The sequence below is a fragment of the Coregonus lavaretus genome (assembly GCF_964263955.1).
Source record: "Coregonus lavaretus genome assembly, chromosome: 17".
NCBI lineage: Eukaryota > Metazoa > Chordata > Actinopteri > Salmoniformes > Salmonidae > Coregonus > Coregonus lavaretus.
In genome coordinates this window covers 23,852,604-23,874,426 of record NC_140004.1, presented here as the reverse complement: position 1 = coordinate 23,874,426, position 21,823 = coordinate 23,852,604, and the positions used below count along the sequence as shown (strand labels likewise).

Genomic DNA, 21,823 nt, shown 5'->3' with positions numbered 1-21,823 from the left:
TAGTACACTGATCCCTGGGTTTTCTTCCACCAGCTCACCAAGAGCAACTCTGTTCAAATATTTGCAGACAAAATAATGATCCCATCCAAACATAGTAGGATCTGGTTGGCTGCTCAGCGTTTGGAGGATGGGGGAGGTGGGCGGGACCTGGTAAGGCTATAGTTCCAGTCCACCTCAGGCTGGTCCTGGGCCAGGCACTGTTGCAGATGTGGGATGAGTCTTGTAATAGATGTTGGTGTTGGCTCGGCTGCACTGCTAGTCCTCTCCTTCTCTCCCCATCTCCCTTCCCCCTCTCCTTCTCTCTCATTCTCTTTGTTCCTCTCCAACCATCCTCTCATCTTGGGTTGTGAGTGTCATGTTATGACTCTGTCCACTTCCAGTTAGTCTTGTCACTCCTTGAGCATGGCTCTGATTTCTACGCTACTCTCTCTCGAACGACAAGAGGCCAATCTGACACACAAACATCCATACACTCACCGGAACAAGACTAGTGTTTTCTTCATCATGCTCACCCGGGAGCACACTTCTTTAGTGTTGAAGCACACAGACACTTCCAGTGCCTACAGAGTGGTGAAAAACTCAACAAGGTTTTCCCAATCACATCTCTCCCCCTGTTCCTCCCAGACAGCAGCTCCTTCACTAAGCAGAGCAGAGCTGAGAGTAGAGGGGGAGAGTAGAGCACAGCCAAGTGTTCCTCCTACACTGGCAAATCCCTCTGCTTACATTGCGTGACCTGAACACAACAAGCATTCCAGGAAAATCAGGCCTTTAAATTCCAACACAGTCCCTGCAGAGTGTTTGGTAAACATATTCCCCCTCACTCTCTCTCTCGCCACGCTCTCAGTCTCCCCTTCTCCCTCCGTCTCCTTCTGTCGCTCTTTTTCTCTCCTTTTCTCTCTCTCCCTCTATCCCCCCACCCTCTGTGTGTCTTTCTCTGAGTGCTGTTGTCTGAGCAGTGCAGCTATTTGTGTCTATGGAGACAGTGAGGTATTTAGGAGCCTATAGCAGTTCTAACTCAAGGTGTTGCTCTAGTCCTGGGGTGGCCGCCCAAGATGCCCAACTGAATTTGTGGCTGAATGGCTGTAAGGGAAACCAATCCCCCTTCCCCTCAGGACAGGCTGCTGCTCTCTCTGCCAGGGCCCAGGGGCAATGATCGCGAGATATAGATACAATCAGGGCCTCCGCTAGCAGCCGTTTACCCTCCCTGTCAATCAGAGCCCTGGGACGCACGCTCACAGCTGGAGGCCGGCGCGCAGGTGCCCCGTCTGCTCCTGGAAAATGCCAACTTAAGAGCACCTCCTCCTCCATCTGTACCCCACCGCACAACCTGCTGCCTCCCAGTCCCCACAGCCTGCTGCCTGCGCCCCAGTCTTTTTCTGTCACAACCAACAGGGGTTATAAGATTAGTAAAATCAGTTTGAAAGTTGCATAAGCACACAGGGAAAAAAGAAAACCATTGACTTTGATTTGGAAGCATTTGGGGAAAACCCTAGTTGGAAAATACTAGATCAATGTACAAAGGTGAATCTGATCATCATTGCAAAGCATTATGACATCAGTGTGATAACTGCCCATCCAAAAGCAGCAGTTAGAGTTGCTCGATGCTGTTTTGGTGAAAAGGAAATCCTCACGGAGAGAGAGGTTGATGAAAAGAGTAGGTGGGAAAACCCCTTAGACATGCAACTGTGGAAGTTAGAACTAAAGGCAAAATTGGAGCAACAGACATTTGTTTGAGTACAGGAAAAGGGAACTTGAGTTAGAGCACATAGAAAACGAAAATGAACATACAGCCAGACAAGAACAAGAAGAACGTTTGTTTAAAAGAGATAGATCTGGTAGCACTACATGGAATGAACTGTTACTGGGATTCCTACTGGGATTGTCCCCCTAGCCTTACCACCAAGCTCCCCTCACACACCTCCTGGGAGCAGCTGGTGGTGTTTCTGTTCCACGGAGGCTGTCTGATAATACAGCCCAGTGCTGAGATGCTCTTTGGGCCTTTATCTGCGTGGCCAGTGCTGTCTGCTCACTGGGCCCCACGGCAGCACTGAAAGGATTGAGTTAGCTGGTGTGTCTGAGAGGCTGAGGAGCGAGGCCTTTGAAGTGTGTGGTGGGTGGTGTTGGAAATGTCCCTGTAGCCTCCTGTCCCCTACTCCCACTGAGAAAGACAGGGTGCTACCTGCTGGTGTTGGTACTGAACTGCAGGGCGCTGGGCTCTCTACAGCCTCAGCCTGCCCAGACACCCAGGCTTCGCCAGGCCTGTCATTACATTTGGGGAATAAAGGCACAGAGGGAGAAGGGATTTAAACAGCTTGTCTGTGTGCTGAGCCCAGCCACAGCCAAGTCTCTCTCTCTCTCTCTCTCTCTCTCTCTCTCTCCGCTCTCGCTCTCTCCACTGCATGTCATTGGGGATTTATTTACCCAACACTTCAGAGAGAGCATGGCCAGAGTCAGTGTCAGACATGATGGAGTTTGGCTTTTGACATGTAGCTGAGCTTTATCAGAGGGGGTTCTGACTGAGGCTGCTGTGCTCTGAGACTGGATGTGAGGCGCTGAGGATAAAGATTGAGAGAAGGAATGGTAAGCGGAACCGTATAGTCACCATGTTACTTCAGAGGGGGTCACATCTGGATATGAACAATAATAGCCTTTTCAAGGGCACTGAATCTTTAAAGTGTACAAGGAACCAAACCATTTCCATAACCATCAGAGAGCCCATACCTCAGCCCCCCTCCTCAACCCCCTCCACAACCCCCAATCCCTCTGCCTGCTCTACGGCTGATTGAGCTGGGACCAGGTGAGTCCGAGGAGGAAAGAGGCCCCAGTGCATTTACACCTCCCTAGATGAAGTGCTTTTTTAGATATCATAGGAGAGAAAGAAGGAGACAGGACAGGTGAAGGAGAAATATGGATTTGGTAGCTTTTACTGTAAACTACCTTTCCTTCTCTCCTCATCATTTATCCAGAGCTGTACCCATCTCTCCTTTCCCTTCTCTCTCTCTCTCTCTCTCTCTCTCTCTCTCTCTCTCTCTCTCTATATATATATATATATATATATACTTGATACTTGATATACCTGGATCCAGACCAGTGGTGTATAGTAACTAAGTAAAAATACTTTTAAGTACTAAAGTCGTTTTTTGGTGTATCTGTACTTTGTTTGACTATTTATATTTTTGACAACTTTTACTTTTACTCCACTACATTCCTAAAGAAAATGATGTACTTTTTACTCCGTACATTTTCCCTGACACCCAAAAGTACATTTCGAATGCTTAGCAGGACAAGAAAAGGGTCCAATTCACACATTTATCAAGAGAACATCCCTGCTCATCTACTGCCTCTGATCTGGTGGACTCATTAAACACAAATGCTTCATTTGTAAATTTTGTCTGAGTGTTGGAGTGTGCCCCTGTCTACGCATTTTTTATTTATTTTAATGGTGATGTCTGGTTTGCTTAATATAAGGAATTTAAAATGATTTATACTTTTACTTTTACTTTTGATACTTAACTATATTTTAGCAATTACATTTACTTTTGATACTTAAGTATATTTAAAACCAAATACTTTTAGACTTTTATTCAAGTAGTATTTTAATGGGTGACATTCACTTTTACTTGAGTCATTTTCTATTAAGGTATCTTTACTTTTACTCAAGTATGACAATTGGGTCCTTTTTCCACCACTGCTCCAGACACACTCTATCTCCCCCTCAACCTCACCACTCACGTCACCATGGAAAACAAAGTTTAAACAAAGTAATCTTAGGGAAAGGTGCCTCTCACAATTTCACTGAGATCTGATTGGGTCTGAGTGTATGTCTAAACCTGTTAAACATGATGAGTTTGTTATTGTGGATGGAGCTGTATTAAAGCTCTCACTCATCTATCTCAGAGACTGGGGGAGAATAAGAGCCGGTGTATGAGTGTACATGTGGGCCGTCACTCTTCATTCCTATCACTGTCTGTCTGTCTGTGTCTCTGGTTGCAGTCGGCACTAGGCAACAGCTACGGCCAGGACATATTGATCACGGCTTTCAGATCTCACCTATGTCTCTCTCATCTCAACCTTTGTCTCTCTCTGTCTCTCTTTCTATCCTCTCTGTCTCATTCTACTTTTCTTTCAAACTCTCTAATTCTCATTCTCTCTGTAGTCTGTACCCTTTAGTGTAATGGAATTGTATTCTATAGTTGTGTATGCCAGTCCTAGCTTGTCCTACCTTATTAGGTAACAGGTAATGTTTCCCAGACCTAGTGTGATCTCCATGGTTTCTGTAATGCCCTTGAGTAACCCTGTCGTGTGATGTCCTTGGACTGGTTTCCTGGATGCTATTAGATGCAGGCTGAGACCGTGGATGCTAAATATAGTGCTGTGCTCTGTCCTCACACCAGCACGCAGCCATAACAACTGCTAATTCGCTTTTAATGGATGGATGTTGTAAATGACGTTGTATATAAACTGTTGCAGCCCCTTCACCTTCCCTTATAGCTGCCATTATATTTGTTGTTGTATAGTCCCCCACTTTCCACTACTCACCCGGACTCCTGAGTGAACTGAACTCCTCTCTCTCTTTTTCATTACATTTCTCTTGCCCACAGGGTAGAAGGAGGGTTTGGATAAGCATAGTCTTTGCTGACCACATTTATCAATGTCACCCCAGCCGTTCCAGCTAACCCCCATCATTGATAAAGCAAGGAGTAAGCTAGACAGCACAACACAGCACAACATAGTATCTGTCCACGCTACATTTGGTAGATGCTTAGTTAAAAGGCCTTAAATGTTTACCATGGTACTGAACAGTGTCATTTACCAATCATGAGCCCTCTCCACCACAAAGGATTGTATTTTCTTTGGTTTTTGAGGTCAGATGTTGGTTCTCATTCCTTCTTTACTGGATTTCAAATATAATTCTAAGTGCCCAGCCACATCCCCTTCCCCCCCATGACAGACTCAGCCCTATCCACTGACCTACAGACATTACCCAGCTATCCCATTACACCATAGACATTATCATTCACAGAAAGAACAAACAGCAGCTGAGCTTTTCTCTGAAAGCTAGTCTCTTAGAGAAGGCATCTAACATGCTCTCAAGACGTGTCACTTAGCTTCCCCTGATGTGCCCACAGTATCATTCCTGTTCACCCAGAGCTTACATTCACACATATCAATAAACACAAGGCTTCCGCTAGCAGTTGAACAATGCTGACATCCTGCCCTGAGAGGACTGAGGTACAGGAGGGGAGGTAGAGGGAATGTAGAGGTCCTGCTCTGATACCCTGCTACCCTCTCTCACCCTCTCTCACTTCCTCACTCAACACAGCAATTTCCAAAACCTCCCTCTTGTTTTGTCTAGCGAATTGTCAGAGGGTTAGCTTGAAATATCAACCCTGCACCACTTGAAGGGCTTAGTCAGATTTTCCCAGCAACACCAATAGAGACTGTCAGGGCCAATTTTACTCTTCACCTCTCACATTTCTTCCTGTTGGCCACCATGGACTCTCTGCCATAGACACGCAACACACACTCACTCACTCACTCACTCACACAAACACACACACACACTCACTCACACTCACACAGACAGACACACAGCTATCAAGCGGCCTGCCAAGGGCCTCTAGTGGGCTGGGACACATATGTTTGTGTGTTGCTGTGTGTGTATGTGTGTCCATGTGTTTAAGTAAGTGTGTGTGAGTGAGTGTGTGTAAGTGTGTGAGTGAATGTATGCCGGGACTGACTCTGGTGTGACCACAAATGATCCCCTATTTGCTTGGCACCGTTGCACAAGGCTACCCACAGCTCAGGAAAATAAATGGGCATTCCAGCTCAGCAGAGCACAGCATGTAGGAAACTACTGAAATAGTGTGTGCGTACTTCTTCAGGCTTCTGAGTCCCTGTGTTTGTGTGAATGTTACTGTGTGTGTGTGTGTGTGTGTGTGTGTGCGTGTGTGTGTTTATGTTTGTTTGTGTGCATGTGTGTATGCATGTGCGCTTCTCTATGTCTCGCCAGTGTGGCAATGCTGTCAAGGCACTGACCTTTCTCAACAATCAATCCATTGTGTGTGTGTGTCCTGGGGAGGCTAAAGGAATTATCACTCTCCCAGCCAACTGGCTGCATGTATCTGCTGCCTGGAGGTCACACAGGAGATGCTGCTGGAACAAGTGGGATCACTGGCATCTGATTACTGATAAGATCCTATGGGAGATTAACAGTCCCAAATGGCACTTTACAAAAAAACAATATTTTGATTCACTGAATTAAATTAAAATGGGATTAACCCCAGCTCTGAAGATGATGATGAACATGATGATGATGATAATAGTGCGGTAATGGTGTGTGAGAAGATTACGAAAATGAAAATGGTTATTATTATGACTATTATTCTTCTGAGGGCAGTAGCAACTGTAGTGAAAGTTATATTTATTTGTCTAGGAATTGCCCTACCGAGGGTGACTTACATGTCCCATGCTTGGCTTATTGCCCACTGTGAGAAGTGCCCCCGCAGACAGCTGCACACTGCTTTGTGCGGTGAGAGAGAGAGCAGTCAGCCACAGCTATATGTGAATGCGCTTGCAGAGCACAGCTACCGCCAGCTTAAAAAAGCAGAAGGTTTTGATATGGCAGAGAGGCAGTCATTTGCCTGATCTAATGGTGGCTCCAGAGGATCCATACCAGCGTGCAAACACACACACACAGAGAGAGAGAGAGAGAGAGAGAGAGAGAGAAGAGAGAGAGAGAGAGAGAGAGAGAGAGAGAGAGAGAGAGAGAGAGAGAGAGAGAGAGAGAGAGAGAGAGAGGAGAGAGAGAGAGAGAGAGAGAGAGAGAGAGAGAGAGAGAGAGAGAGAGAGAGAGAGAGAGAGAGAGAGAGAGAGAGAGAGAGAGAGAGAGAGAGAGAGAGAGAGAGAGAGAGAGGAGAGAGAGAGAGAGAGAGAGAGAGAAGAGTTCTCTCTAACCTCCCCTGATATACACAGGTATCATCAGCCTCTCGTCTCCCCCGCCCCCCATCACTAGTGGTTTCTCTCTCCTTGTTTATTACAGTTGACATGTTTCCTTTATTGTCAAAATGCATCTCTTCAGGTGAATTCATCCTCACCCCCGGGATGTCATCGTTCAAACAGAATCCCTGTCATCTACCCGCTCTTCCAACCCACTCTCCTCTCCTTCATGTAGTAGGCTCCGGGATCTGCATTCCTGTGTTAGGTCTCAGCCTGGTCTGTTTCTTCTGACTGGATCCCAGCTCGTTAATCAAAACATGGAGCATGCTCCTCTTCACCTTTCTTCTGCACAGCCGCTTATTTAGCTACATAGGAGTGTGTTCGTGTAGACTATGGCTGTAGATCTTTTTACTCACATGATTCATCCTTTTCAATTTTAACCAGTTTCTAATAGGGAAAGTTGTAATATGCAGACATCATGCCTGGTTGTATTTAATCTGTAATGCATGTTAAACAAGTTCACTAAATACACTGAGTGTGCAGAACATTAAGGACACCTTCCTAATATTGAGTTGCACCCCGCCCTTTTGCCCTCAGAACAGCCTGAATTCGTCGGGGCATGGACTCTACACAAGGATGCTGGCCCACGTTCCCTCTAATTATTTCGGGCACTGAGCCAATTTCAGGTCTGCTGAGCACAAACTTGAACATTGTGAAAATTCTGTGCAACTTCTGGCTCGCGTTTATTGTGAACACTGAGGCTGTACCCGCTTTAAGTTACAGTTATAACAGTGGCCAAGTAGGCTACTGTGGCTATTTGATCATAATGTAGGCCTATCAGAGTGGCCTACCATCAAAAACAATGGAGAAAATGCATCCCATAGAAAGTTCAATCTAGTGCTTCTCTGCGCGGAACATTGATGCTGGCCCATGTTGACTCCAATGCGTCCCACAGTTTTGTCAATTCAAGCATATACAATATGCAGTGATAATGATAGCCTACTACAAACCTCATTGCTACATAACTGTTTTTAATATGTTAATGTTGCATAGGCTTACGTTTTTAAAGTCATGATTTAAAAAATAATCTGAGCGGTAGCCTTGCATCTTGACTCAGAAAAGGTTGGTGACCACTGATGTACACTGATTGAAGTGGATTTAACAAATTACATCAATAACCTTCAGGGAATCTTATTTGAGTCAGAAAAGGATGTTCATATGATAGGGAAGATATACAAAACCTTGCAGAGAGCATATCCAACTGACAATCTCTTAGAAAAAAACTATTGTAACCAAGACTTAAAAAGAACTGATGTTGGCACAAGATAGAGGGAAAGTTGGAGACTAACTAATGAAATTACAGTTAACAAAAATGTACGCTTAATCCAGTATAAACAAATGTTATTATACAAGAGACAAAATTCACAAATTCTACAGCATAACGGCAGAATCATGTCTTAAGTGTAAAACTAATAATGACTCAATAATCGATTCTTTCTGGGAATGCTATGAAGTCCAAAAGTTATGGGCGGAGATAGAAAGTTGGCTGTCTGAAGTGTAACAATGTAAACTTACTTTTAATCTGTCTAAATATTTCAAAACATGGCATATGGGGATGTAGTGAGATACCCAATGGGCTGGACGATTCTCTTCTCATCTTGAAAAAACATATACTAAAAACGTGGAAATCAATCAATCCGCCATCATTAACACAATGGAAAATTCTACTGATTTATTATTGAAATATTGAAAAAGCATTGGCGACCAAGAAAAACTAATTGGTACAATTTAAGGCCAAGTGGCAAACAATAATGCAGGCACTAGGGATGGAGGTGTGAGCATGCGGGTCTGGGCAGATGAGATGTAGTCATTGTCTGTGTACGTCTGTAAGTTGTTATTCGTATGTATATTTGTATCTGGAGTGAAAAAATAAAAAAGAATATAACAAAATAAAAATAAGGGATCATGGAATTCACCTGGCTAGTCTATATCATATAAAGAGCAGGTGTTACTAATGTTTTGTACACTCAGTGTATGTATACTGAACAAAAATATAAATGCAACATGTAAAGTGTTGGTCCCATGTTTCATGAGCTAAAATAAAACATCTCAGAAATGTTCCATGCGCACAAAAAGCTTATTTCTCTCAAATGTTGTGCACAAATATGTTTACATCCCTGTTAGTGAGCATTTCTCCTTTGCCAAGATAATCCATCCACCTGTCAGGTGTGGCATATCAAGAAGCTGATTAAACAGCATGATCATTACACAGGTGCACCTTGTGCTGGAGACAATAAAAGGCCACTTTAAAATGTGCAGTTTTGTCACACAACACAATGCCACAGATGTCTCAAGTTTTGAGGGAGTGTGCAATTTGCATGCTTACTGCAGGAATGTCCACCAAAGCTGTTGCCAGATAATTTAATGTTCATTTCTCTACCATAAGCTGCCTCCAACATCGTTTTAGAGAATTTGCAGTACGTCCAACAACTCACAACTGCAGATCACGTGTAACCACGCCATCCCAGGACCTCCACATCGTCTGAGACCAGCCACCTGGACAGCTGATGAAACTGAGGAGTATTTATGTCTGTAATAAAGCCCTTTTGTGGGAAAAAACTCTGATTGTCTGGGCCTGGCTCCCCAGTGGATGGGCCTATGCCTTCCCAGGCCCACCCATGGCTGCGCCCCTGCCCAGTCATGTGAAATCCATAGATTAGGTCCTAATGAATTTATTTCAATTGACTGATTTCCTTATATGAACTGTAACTCAGTAAAATTGTTGAAATTGTTGCATGTTGCGTTTATATTTTTGTTCAGTATGTGTGTGTGTGTGTGTGTGTGTGTGTGTGTGTGTGTGTGTGTGTGTGTGTGTGTGTAGTGTGTATGTGTGTCTAGTGTGTGTGTTGGCAGAGTGACAGAGGTGTTGCTACCACCTCCTCTGTAATGGAATCAGTGGTGGTTTCCGTCTCCTCTCTCTCATAAAATCCAATTAACAGCACTCTGCTGGAGTAGAGCCTTCCTCTGACCAGCCCACCCTCAGGCTACCTAGCTGGGACGGGAGCAAACCACTGCCTCTTTAACACCTCATACATCCCTCCCTCCCTCCCTCCCTCCCTCCCTCCATCCCTCCCCCTAGTCCCCCTCTCTGTTGTGCTCTCTCTGAAACACTGAATAATCATTATCCCACCATCCCAAATGGCACCCTATTCCCTATTTAGTGCACCTTTTTTTTTAAAACCACATCCTATAGGGCTTTGCTCAAAAGTAGTGCAGCACATAGGGAATAGGGTGGCATTTGGGACATTACCACTGTCTAAATGCAGCATACATTGCACTACTCATAACTCAAGGAGCCATTGACCAGGGCATAACCATGTACTTCTTATCCGTTCCTAACCAGGCTCACATTAAAAACATATCATGGTCTGTAGGCCGGCAGTATGGTTTGATGGTTATTGCAAAAATACCAGTGACCAGTAAGTTTATGGCTGTGCTTTCTTCATGTTTATTCACTGTTGCTGGGTGTGTCTGTTTTACAGGAACAGGTTTATAATGGACAAAGATGTGTACAGATGTCAGTCAAATATGTTGTTAGTATTGTTGTTGTTGGTCATCATCATCATCAGGGATTTACTACTATTGATATGAATGAGACCTTGTCAGTAAAAATGGCTGTCAGTAGAAACAGACAGCTTAGCAGTGTAATCATCATAGGAACATGCAGCCAGGGGGCTTCTAGAGGTACAGTAGAGGCGTAGAGCTCTCTGAAAACAGTTTAGTCCAAGCAGCGGGTGCAGTGGCCAATGCCTTAGTCTGCCTATTTGTGTGTGCTGAGGAGGTGGCATGGTTCAGATGGCTGGAAGTGGCAGACTCTCCCCTACTGCCTGGTGGGCTGTAATCAAACCACTCAGGTTCCCATGGAAACCACCTCCATCCTATCAGCACTGCTGCTAGGCGATGGTGATTATGATGATAGTGGTGGTTGGGGTTGTAGTTAGCGGTGTTCTTGGATCCTAAGTCAAGTAGAAAGGATCTGAGAGGCGAGGCATACTCCCTCACACAGCTGAGAAACAGCATTAAACCACTAACTAAACACAGCAGAGCAGAGCAGTGATCTAGCGTGGATTGTTACTGGCAAGGAAATGAAACACACACACACCAGGGGCCCAGTGTCACAGAATTCACACAGACCCAGCGATCAGGAACAGAAGTGTTACTGCAGCATGACATAGGAGGGTCGACAGGGGTGAAAGTAAGGCGGTACGGTCCGGTATGGCGTCCCGACAAAATAAATAGTGGGGGTACTCCGTACCGGTAAAACGTGCGCTGCAAATACCAAATAGATGATTGTTGAGTTGCGACTGTCAGTGATAAGCAGAGAGACCCAGCCAGTTATATCGCAATAATAAAAAATTTAATTGCGGAAAAACTGTTTGGAAAGCAAATGGCTACTGCTGTAAAGAGAAGACAATGAAAAGACACCAGTCTGTCTTTTATATATCAAAATTCTTAATTTAATTGAGCGAAAAGCAAATGTATTTTTTTTTTCATCCCCTTTCGTGATATCCAATTGCAATCTTGTCTCATCGCTGCAACTCCCCAATGGGGAGTCATGCGTCCTTCGAAACATGACCCGCCAAACCGCGCTTCTTAACACCCACCCGCTTATCCCGGAAGCCAGCTGCACCAATGTGTCAGAGGAAACACTGTTCAATTGATGACTGAAGTCAGCTTGCAGGTGCCGAGCCCACCACAAGGAGTTGCTAGAGCGCGATTAGCCAAGTAAAGCCTCCCCAGCCAAACCCTCCCCTAACCCGGACGATGCTGGGCCAATTGTGCACCGCCCTATGGGACTCCCGGTCACAGCCTGGGATCGAACTCAGGTCTGTAGTGATGCCTCTAGCACAGCGATGCAGTGCCTTAGACCGCTGCGCCACTCGGGAGGCCCCCAAAATTCTTAACTTAATTGAGCGAACAGTAGCCTATCTTATTGGCACAAGCGGAGAACATCGGCCATATCCCCGGTGAGTGTGCATATGCACTGTCTTTGTCATTGGGTCAGTGCCATTTTTGTTTGTTTTTGGACAATAATTTCCACCTCCAGGTTAGATAGACATCATATTGTATTTGTGTCTCCCCTTTTCGTAGGCCAATTATATGGATCAGACAACATCGTTTTTATTGATCTGTTTGTCAGTGTCAGCAGAGTAGGCTGTCCTGTAATCGTTGTAGTATTAAAAAAATGTGCGCGCAAACTTGGGTGTCCCGTACCAGTAAGAAATCTACTTTCACCCCTGAGGGTCACTATGTTAATTTTTTTACAATTATTTTTTCTTTAGGGGGTAGATCAGCTTTAATATTGCAGATAGATTGTAACTTCCATCAATGTAATTGTCTGCATCACTTCCAATCCCCCATATGTTTTTTTTTTCTCGCAGGGTCACTATGTTAACGACGATGCATTACCTCTAGCATGTGGTATGAAAACAGCCATTTGTCTAATGTGTTGTACAATATAAACATATTCACTGCTCACGACAAACGGCTGTCATTGGAGTATCAGCCAGGAATGTTAAACACTGTCCCTGCCTGCGTTGTAAAAATGGAATAGTGCTCTTTAGCCAAGCCGTTCTGATTAAGATGTTGTCTTGAGCTCACCCCCACAACCCTCCACCCCTCCCTCAGAGGGCTGCACCAGTTTACCTTTTATTAGGGGATCAATGTGTTGATAAGAACCAGTGGTTTATCAACAGTTTATAAAGGCCGACGTTTGGATTAATCAAATCAGCACACATCCGGAGAAGGGCTGGACTCTGTAAACACAATCAGATCTGACTGCACAGATGGAATGAGAGAGGTGGGGAAAGGGTGGGGGGATGGAGGGAGGGAGGGAGGGAGGGAGGGAGGGAGGGAGGGAGGGAGGGATGGAGGGAGGGAGGGAGAGGATAGATAAGTAAAGAAAATAAATCAAATCAAATTAGAACAGTCGATGTTGCAGAAATCAAAAGTTTCGAGGAAATGTTCCCTTCTTGGACTGCTGGGTACTTGTGATTTCCATCAGTCTACATGAGCAGTGCTGCGGGAGGGCTGTAGTCACCACTGGCTGTAAAATGGGTCCCAGCGTCTGTCTGTCTGTCCCCAAGCCTAGCAGAGCACATCTACAGTGGCAGGCAAGACTGGCTCCTCCGCTGACTCCCCATCAACTCTCTATCTGGGGAGAAAATGCAGTGTTGCAGTCTCACTTTAAAGGGACACTGATCACAAGCACAACTCATCTCAACTGTGGAGAAAGATTGCTCTCTCTCTCTCTCCCTCCCTCCCTCCCTCCTCATCTCACTCATTTTCCGAGAGACAGAGAGAGCAGAGGAATCCTCTTGGTTTCTCTGCTCACAGAGTGGAAGTTGGAGTTGGAGAGATGGAGCTGAATGGAGCTTCAAACGGCACATGTAATTGAGCAGACCTAGATAGGCTATCTGGGAACATGAAACAGCAACAGTTGTGACTGGAGGTAATTGCCTCCTAGGCCCCATATAATATCTTGTAGAGGCTTTAAACTCCAGCAAACTGCTGGAAGTCCTTATGTCGGCAGGTAATATGTTCCAGGCATCAGCAGCCCTGTGAAATGAAAGAAAGATAGCACTGCTGTGTGTATGTGTGTGTATTTGTGCGTGTGTGTGTTCGAGAAACAGAAAGTATGAAAGGTAGAACATTTGTATGTGTTTGCCAGCTTGTGTGTGTTTGTATAAGTGTGAGAAAGTGTTTTACAGTATAGATTTTCTTCTTACGTTATGCATTGTTTTTTTTTTATTAATGGAACTCAATAAAAGCAATGTGTTCATTATGCATTCTTGGAGCAAAGGTGCTGTGAAACTCTCTTTCGCTCTGTGTGGGAGCAGGATTTACCTCCACATTTCTTCACTAAATTACTTCTTGCGGTGTTTATGGAATTCTGTATTTTGATTTTAAAGCACAGTGTTTTCCTGTAATAAACTATGGTGGATTAACACGTGCCATTGCATTTATACATGAGTGATTGCTTTTTCAGATGGGTTGACATTAACATACAATAGTGACCTCAGCACTGTTGAGGCACATGCCTTTTGATGATGAACAACACAGAATGAAGGCTCAGCAAACAGCACAGAATGCAGTTAATAATAATCCATTACTGGCGTTGTTTAACTTTCCCGTCATCCTTTCCTTGTTACTTCTAAATGCACTCAGTGTAACCCCAAGTATCAGTGTCACAGAGGTTCCTACCCAGGCAGGGAAGTCAAGCAGAGTTGTGGCCTTAATTGTCAGGGTGATTGTCCTCTCCCCTGGCCCCTGTCCAACCCCTTCCATGCCCCTCCCGTTCTGTAGGGCACAGAGAGGGAGAGATAGGGAGGAAGGAGATGCGTTATTAGCTGACCCTCTCCTCTGCAATTCATGGAACATCTGTCCACACAGATACAGCTGCCCCAATTCCCAGCAGTTTACCCTCTATATAACAGCTAATAAACCTACAATGAGTGTGTCACTTAGGGGGTCAGGCCTGCACTGTTTCAGACCACTCCACTTTACTGCACATCCTACACTTTGTGTTACACTTTATATTTATGAAGGTGGATGGGGGGGAGAGGAGAAAGATCCTGTTGAGGCGATAGATAAGAATATGCTACAATATACAGTTGAAGTCAGAAGTTTACATGCACCTTAGCCAAATACATTTAAACTCAGTTTTTCACAATTCCTGACATTTAATCCTTGTAAAAATTCCCTGTCTTAGGTCAGTTAGGATCACCACTTTTTTTTAAGAATGTGAAATGTCAGAGTAATAGTAGAGAGAATGATTTATTTCAGCTTTTATTTATTTCATCACATTCCCAGTGGGTCAGAAGTTTACATACACTCAATTAGTATTTGGTAGCATTGCCTTAAAATTGTTTAATTTGGGTCAAACATTTCACGTAGCCTTCCACAAGCTTCCCACAATAAGTTGGGTGAATTTTGGCCCATTCCTCCTGACAGAGCTGGTGTAACTGAGTCAGGTTTGTAGGCCTCCTTGCTCGCACACGCTTTTTCAGTTCTGCCCACAAATGTTCTATAGGATTGAGGTCAGGGCTTTGTGATGGCCACTCCAATACCTTGACTTTGTTGTCCTTAAGCCATTTTGCAACAACTTTGGAAGTATGCTTGGGGTCATTGTCCATTTGGAAGACCCATTTGCGACCAAGCTTTAACTTCCTGACTGATGTCTTGAAATATTGCTTCAATATATCCACATAATTTTCCTTCCTCATGATGCCATCTATTTTGTGAAGTGCACCAGTCCCTCCTGCAGCAAAGCACCCCCACAGCATGATGCTGCCACCCCCGTGCTTCACGGTTGGGATGGTGTTCTTCAGCTTGCAAGCATCCCCCTTTTTCCTCCAAACATAACGATGGTCATTATGGCCAAACAGTTCTATTTTTGTTTCATCAGACCAGAGGACATTTCTCCAAAAAGTATGATCTTTGTCCCCATGTGCAGTTGCAAACCGTAGTCTGGCTTTTTTATGGCGGTTTTGGAGCAGTGGCTTCTTTCTTGCTGAGTGACCTTTCAGGTTATGTCGATATAGGACTTGTTTTACTGTGGATATAGATACTTTTGTAGCTGTTTCCTCCAGCATCTTCACAAGGTCCTTTGCTGTTGTTCTGGGATTGATTTGCACTTTTCGCACCAAAGTATGTTCATCTCTAGGAGACAGAACGCGTCTCCTTCCTGAGCGGTATGACGGCTGCGTGGTCCCATGGTGTTTATACTTGCATACTATTGTTTGTACAGATGAACGTGGTACCTTCAGGCGTTTGGAAATTGCTCCCAAGGATGAACCAGACTTGTGGAGGTCTACAATTTTTTTTCGGAGGTTTTGGCTGATTTCTTTTGATTTTCCCATGATGTCAAGCAAAGAGGCACTGAGTTTGAAGGTAGGCCTTGAAATACGTCCACAGGTACACCTCCAATTGACTAAAATGATGTCAATTAGCCTATCAGAAGCTTCTAAAGCCATGTTTGAAGGCACAGTCAACTTAGTGTATGTAAACTTCTGACCCACTGGAATTGTGATACAGTGAATTATAAGTGAAATAATCTGTCTGTAAACAATTGTTGGAAAAGTTACTTGTGTCATGCACAAAGTAGATGTCCTAACCGACTTGCCAAAAGTATAGTTTGTTAACAAGAAATGTGTGGAGTGGTTGAAAAACAAGTTTTAATGACTCCAACCTAAGTGTATGTAAACTTCCGACTTCAACTGTATACCCAGCATCAGCCCTCCTGATAGAGAAGTGTTTCCAGTGGTGAATAGATGAGGAGAATCAGTCAGTCAGTCAGTAGCTCTGTCTCCCTCCCACAGCTGAAGAGTGAAGTTAAGCCTCTCCTTTCCTCTTGATTAACTGGCTCTTTGTTCCATTGGTGGTGGCGCACTCCGTGAAGGGAAAACTGTTCGCTTTAAAACAAGCCTGCTACTGTGCTAATCTGCATCAGGGTTTACCCCCCTCTGATCACAAAAAGGAAGCAAAACATTTTTGTTTGTTGTTTGGTCCCAAAAGCAATATGGCTCCAAAGAGATTTGGGAGTTTAGATTTTTACACTGATGTTTTTTTTAAATGTACTTTGGGGAATAGGATTGTTGAGGGATGTTGAGGGAGGGGTATTGTGTTTGAGATGCAAAAGCAATCAACTCAGTAAAATATTGACAAAATGTGGGTCATTTTCACAAAGCTTTAGTTTAGAGGTGTTTTTACAATGTGACCTTAATTGCTTGTCTGATGTTTGTCTGTCTGTGTTCTCTCTGTGTCTCCAGGCAGCTTCTATGGCCCTGAGCAGCTTGGGTCATGTGTATACAGCCATCGGGGACTACCCTAATGCCCTGGCCAGCCACAAGCAGTGTGTCCTACTGGCCAAGCAGTCTAAGGACCAGCTGTCAGAGGCACGGGAGCTGGGCAACATGGGCGCCGTCTACATTGCTATGGGCGACTTTGAAAACGCTGTACAATGCCATGAGCAGCACCTGGGCATCGCCAAGGCCCTGACCAACAAGAGGGAGGAGGCCCGTGCCTACAGCAACCTGGGCAGTGCCTACCACTACCACCGTAACTTTGACAAGGCCATGTCCTACCACACCCATGTGCTGGAGCTGGCCCAGGAGCTGGAGGAGCAGCCTATAGAGATGAGGGCGTACGCTGGGCTGGGTCACGCTGCACGCTGCATGCAGGACCTGGATAGGGCCAAGCAGTACCATGAACAGCAGCTGGCCATCGCTGAGGGCCTGAAGGACAGGGCTGCAGAGGGAAGAGCCTCCTCCAACCTGGGTACGTATTTATCAATCAACACAGAGGGACAGGGGTAGGCCGTGGGGGGTGGGCCGGGGGACTGGGCTGGAGATCTCCATCTATAACATCTTTATTTTTACGTTTCATTTCAGACATGGCTAACAAATAATATTTCTAGTCTAGTATAGTGTTATCATGCTCCCCCTTAGAGTGGCTCCTATGCCTGTCCCTGGCATTTAAGGACAATGTACAGCGCAGTCCCTCGCGTTGAGGACTATGTACAGCGCAGTCCCTCGTGTTGAGAACTATGTACAGCGCAGTCACTCGTGTTGAGAACTATGTACAGCGCAGTCCCTCGTGTTGAGGACAATGTACAGCGCAGTCCTTCGTGTTGTTGGCTTACCTTTTCTGATGAGCATGTGTGATAAGTTCCTCTATTTGGCCCCATCCATCCTACAGGATGAGGAAGCACCTGGTTGTTAGAAAGTTACTCTGGCAGATGAAAGGAAGATGGTCCCAGGCAGGCGGAGGGAGGGAAATGTTTACTGTGTGTTTGCTCCAGCAGCGTGGGGTTTTACCCAGGTCACTGACCTGCAGTAGAGCCAGGATTCTTCCTCACAAGGAGCTTGGCAGGATGTGATGGGAACAGGCTAGAACAGGAGTGTAGAGGTCATGGTTTGCCTGTGAGAGAGAGACTGTGTGGAGGTGGCAGCAGCATCAGTATTCACCCTGTATTGATGGTGGGGTGATATCCGTATTCTTCTCATGTTGTTTTTCTCTGCTCCTGCTTTCCCTCTGCTTGTTGTGGGTTCGAGATACTACTATATAAGTAGTACATCTGTTTACCTGTCTCTGTGTATACCACATTCATATACACTCACCGGACAGTTTATTAGCCCGTTTACGAAAATGGATCGCTCCTACAGACAGTGAGTCACGTGGCCGTGATTTGCTATATACAGCAGGCAGACAGGCATCGAGGCATTCAGTTAATGTTTGATTGAACGTTAGAATGGGCAAAAGGAGTGACCTAAGTGACTTTGAGTGTGGTATGATCGTCGGTGCCAGGCGCGCCGGATCCAGTATCTCCCGCCTTCCTTGGCTTTTCACGCAGTCAGCATCAGTCCTGTGGGCGAAAACAGCTCGTTGATGAGAGAGGTCGAAGGAGAATGTCAAGAATCGTGCAAGCTAACATGCAGGCCACAAACAGTGGAATGCAGAACGGCATCTTGGAACGCACAACTTGGCGATTCTTGTCACTGATAGGCTATTGCAGCAGACGACCACACCGGGTTCCACTCCTATCAGCTAAAAACAAGAAGAAGCAGCTCCAGTGGGCACGCGATCATCAACACTGGACAATTGAGGAGTAGGAAAATGTTGCCTGGTTCAACGAATCCCGGTTCCTGTTGCGTCATGCTGATGGCAGAGTCAGGATTTGGCATAAGCAGCATGAATCCATGGTCCCAACCTGCCTGGTGTCAACGGTACAGGCTGGTTGCGGTGGTGTAATGGTGTGGGGAATGTTTTCCTGGCACACGTTAGGTCCCTTGATACCAATTGAGCAACGAACATTTCCGACACCTTGTAGAATCCATGCCCCGAAGAATTCAGGCTGTTCTGGAGGCAAAGGGGGGTCCTACCCAGTACTAGATGGGTGTCCCTGGCTTGTGAGTCTATATTGCTATAGCTTCTTTATTTGGATGTTCATTATCACCTTATTTCACAGTTGTTTTAAATGTTTAAATGTTGTTTGAAATGTAGGCCTAAGTAGTAAATGGTGTGAGAACGAAGGTAATTGAACAACAGTCAGCTAAATACATTGCTATGTCCAGGGTCTGGTCTACTACTGTTTAGTAGATTTACTGCAGTGTTGCGTGATACAGTATACTTCTGCCTGGTCTGGGGGGTGTGATGTGATTGGTCAGGACAGGAATCTCTGCATGGGCCCAGAGCAGAGCAGACAGACAGCCTCAGTGACTGAGTTATCACTGGCTGGGATGTGCTACACTGATGAAACACCAACATATAACTATCACACTGTCATAGGAGAAATTAAGCCCATAGAAACCTTTTACATTTTTCATGGGAACTCTCTGCACATCACTGCGCTACACCCCGCTCCACTCTGTTCTGCTCCCCCCCCACCGGCAAGGATTTAATCAAATCTAGCAAATGAATCCTGGTGGCGTAGATAAATAAAAAAGAGAGAAAGAGGGAAATTAAGTATATTAGAGCAGGCCTTTTGATTGGAGCTCAAATTTAATTATTGTCCCCTTTTCAAAGCCCTAGTCATCTGACGGTCAAAAACGTGCAGATATAAAATTATTAGCAAGGTAACCTTGACAATACAGGGCTAATCTAATTATAAAACCAGTGTTTCCCCTATATGCTGTTAAATCGTGGCCGCCACGGCATACCTCTATACATCTACATAGATGTATGCCCCAGGAAGACCCCATCAGCCCCCTGCAGGAAGACCCCAGTCACCCCCTCCCCTCCTAGGGGAGGAAACACTGAGTATGGTTACATGCACACAATAATGTGATTAATGTGGATAATCAGATTAATATAATAGTTTGATTAAAACGTTTACATGCTTTGCAAGAAGAACGATTTCCCTAATAATTCTGTTTACATGGACACATCTGAAATCAGGCTACATGAACACAAAAACTTGCCATCAAAATAAAAGTTCTACCAAAGCGACCATGTTATTTTTGGGAAGCATATTTGATTCTGAGTTCGGACATATAAAGTTTCTATGTGAAAACTACTTCTAAGACGCATACATTCAGTTGTTACGAACTCACTTCACTAGGATAAAGAGGGAGGCTCGCTGGGCTGGTGCTAGCACATGCGCAGATCAAATACATTGCTGGAACGCCGATTAAGGTGTTTACATGTCCTAATAATCCGAAGGATTGCGCAGAAAACCAAGTGTTTTAATCCTTAAGAGTCTATTGAAGCACCCGTGAGTCAATCTAAGTAACATAATAAAAAAATCCCCATCACTATATGTCAGTTTAAGCTAGAGATATCTACCTATGTCGGCTTCCGCTTCTGCGGTGGAAGGTGGCCGAGCTACAGCGGTGTTTGTCAGACAATGAGACATCCCAAAAATCGGTGTTCTCACTAAAACCTCTGTAGCGTCCAAACGGTTTGGCCTAAAAACTATTATGACCACTCTGTGGTGGACTCCTCTGAAGTCAGTAACGCTGATGTGCCAACTTCTGTCTGTAGCGTCCGAACCGTTTGAGCTACAAACTAATATGATCCCACTATGGAAAGGGGAGACTCTCACGAACACGATGGTGTTCTCTGTTTTGCTCTATAACCCCCACAAGTGTCACGGGACTCGTCTAAAGGTAACCCATACAAACGAATGGAAGTATGGAGATATTTTTGTGCCAACAAAAATAAGGGGTTAAATAGGTGCATCTCAAACACTAGGCCTAGATCCTATTACTGCAATATTCAAATGTACAAAAATGTATCTGAAGTGCAGCCATACACTAACCACATTTCCATCCATAGTTTTTATGCGAGTAAAGTCATACCTTATTAAAAAAAATCACAACAGCTGTGATGGAAATGGGAAGTTTCGGTACAATGTTATAAATGCTGACAAATCATTTGTTCGTTCGACATTTTGCGAGAAATGGCAGTGGAAACGCCTTTATGCACAAATATTGATATAATAACCATCATATCGAAGTAAACTTGGAGTCACACAATGATATGGTGTGTTGTCCACCCACTACGACTCGGGAAACCATGCAGTTTATTAGGCTACAGATTAACTAAGTTATGATGTACTTCACAGGGTGGTGAAAGTGCACGGTGATGAGCTTGATGCTCTTTTCCATTAAATATCAAGGGTCTTAATCTGGTGACATGATGATCGATGCTTGACTGCCATTTGACAAATACAAATATTCTCGCTCTTATCCATAATAATCTCATCATGTAGACTAGCCGCACTGTATCTGCGAGCTGTTGGCTAGAGCATACGTGCCACGACCAGAGTAGGCACATTTGCTATTTAACGCAAAACAAATTGCGTTAGACAATTGCCCCTCAGGAGGCTGAAAAGATTTAGCATAGGCCCTCAGATCCTCAAAAAGTTATACAGCTGCACCATTGAGAGCATCTTGACTGGCTGCATCACCGCTTGGTAGTTCAACTGCTTGGCATCCAACCATAAGGCGCTACAGAAGGTAGTGTGTACGGCCCAGTACATCACTAGGGCCTAGCTCCCTGCCATCCAGGACCTCCATATCAGGCGGTGTCAGAGGAAGGCCATAAAAATTGTCAAAGACTCCAGGCACCCAAGTCTGCGACCAAAAGGCTCCTGAACAGCTTCTACCCCCAAGCCAGCTGAACATTTAATCAAATGGCTACCCTGACTATTTGCATTGACCCCCTTTTTATTTGTACTGACTCTCTTGCACCGGCACTATGCACACTCACTGAACTCTACCCACACACTCACACATACTACACTGACACTCCAACACACACATACACACGCTACATACGCTCACACACACAAAACACACACACACACACACACACTCACACA

General features: G+C 44.9%; 1 protein-coding gene across 1 annotated transcript in view; it reads left to right on the top strand.

The window, feature by feature from the left end:
- The window catches only part of LOC311144604 (tetratricopeptide repeat protein 28-like), a gene marked incomplete at its 5' end in the record, with an annotated part of 335,073 nt that overhangs the window by 241,947 nt on the left and 71,303 nt on the right, over nt 1–21,823 (top strand). The window contains 1 exon segment of the mRNA XM_084180641.1: nt 16,770–17,277. Within this exon segment, the coding sequence (XP_084036767.1) occupies nt 16,770–17,277 (508 nt within the window).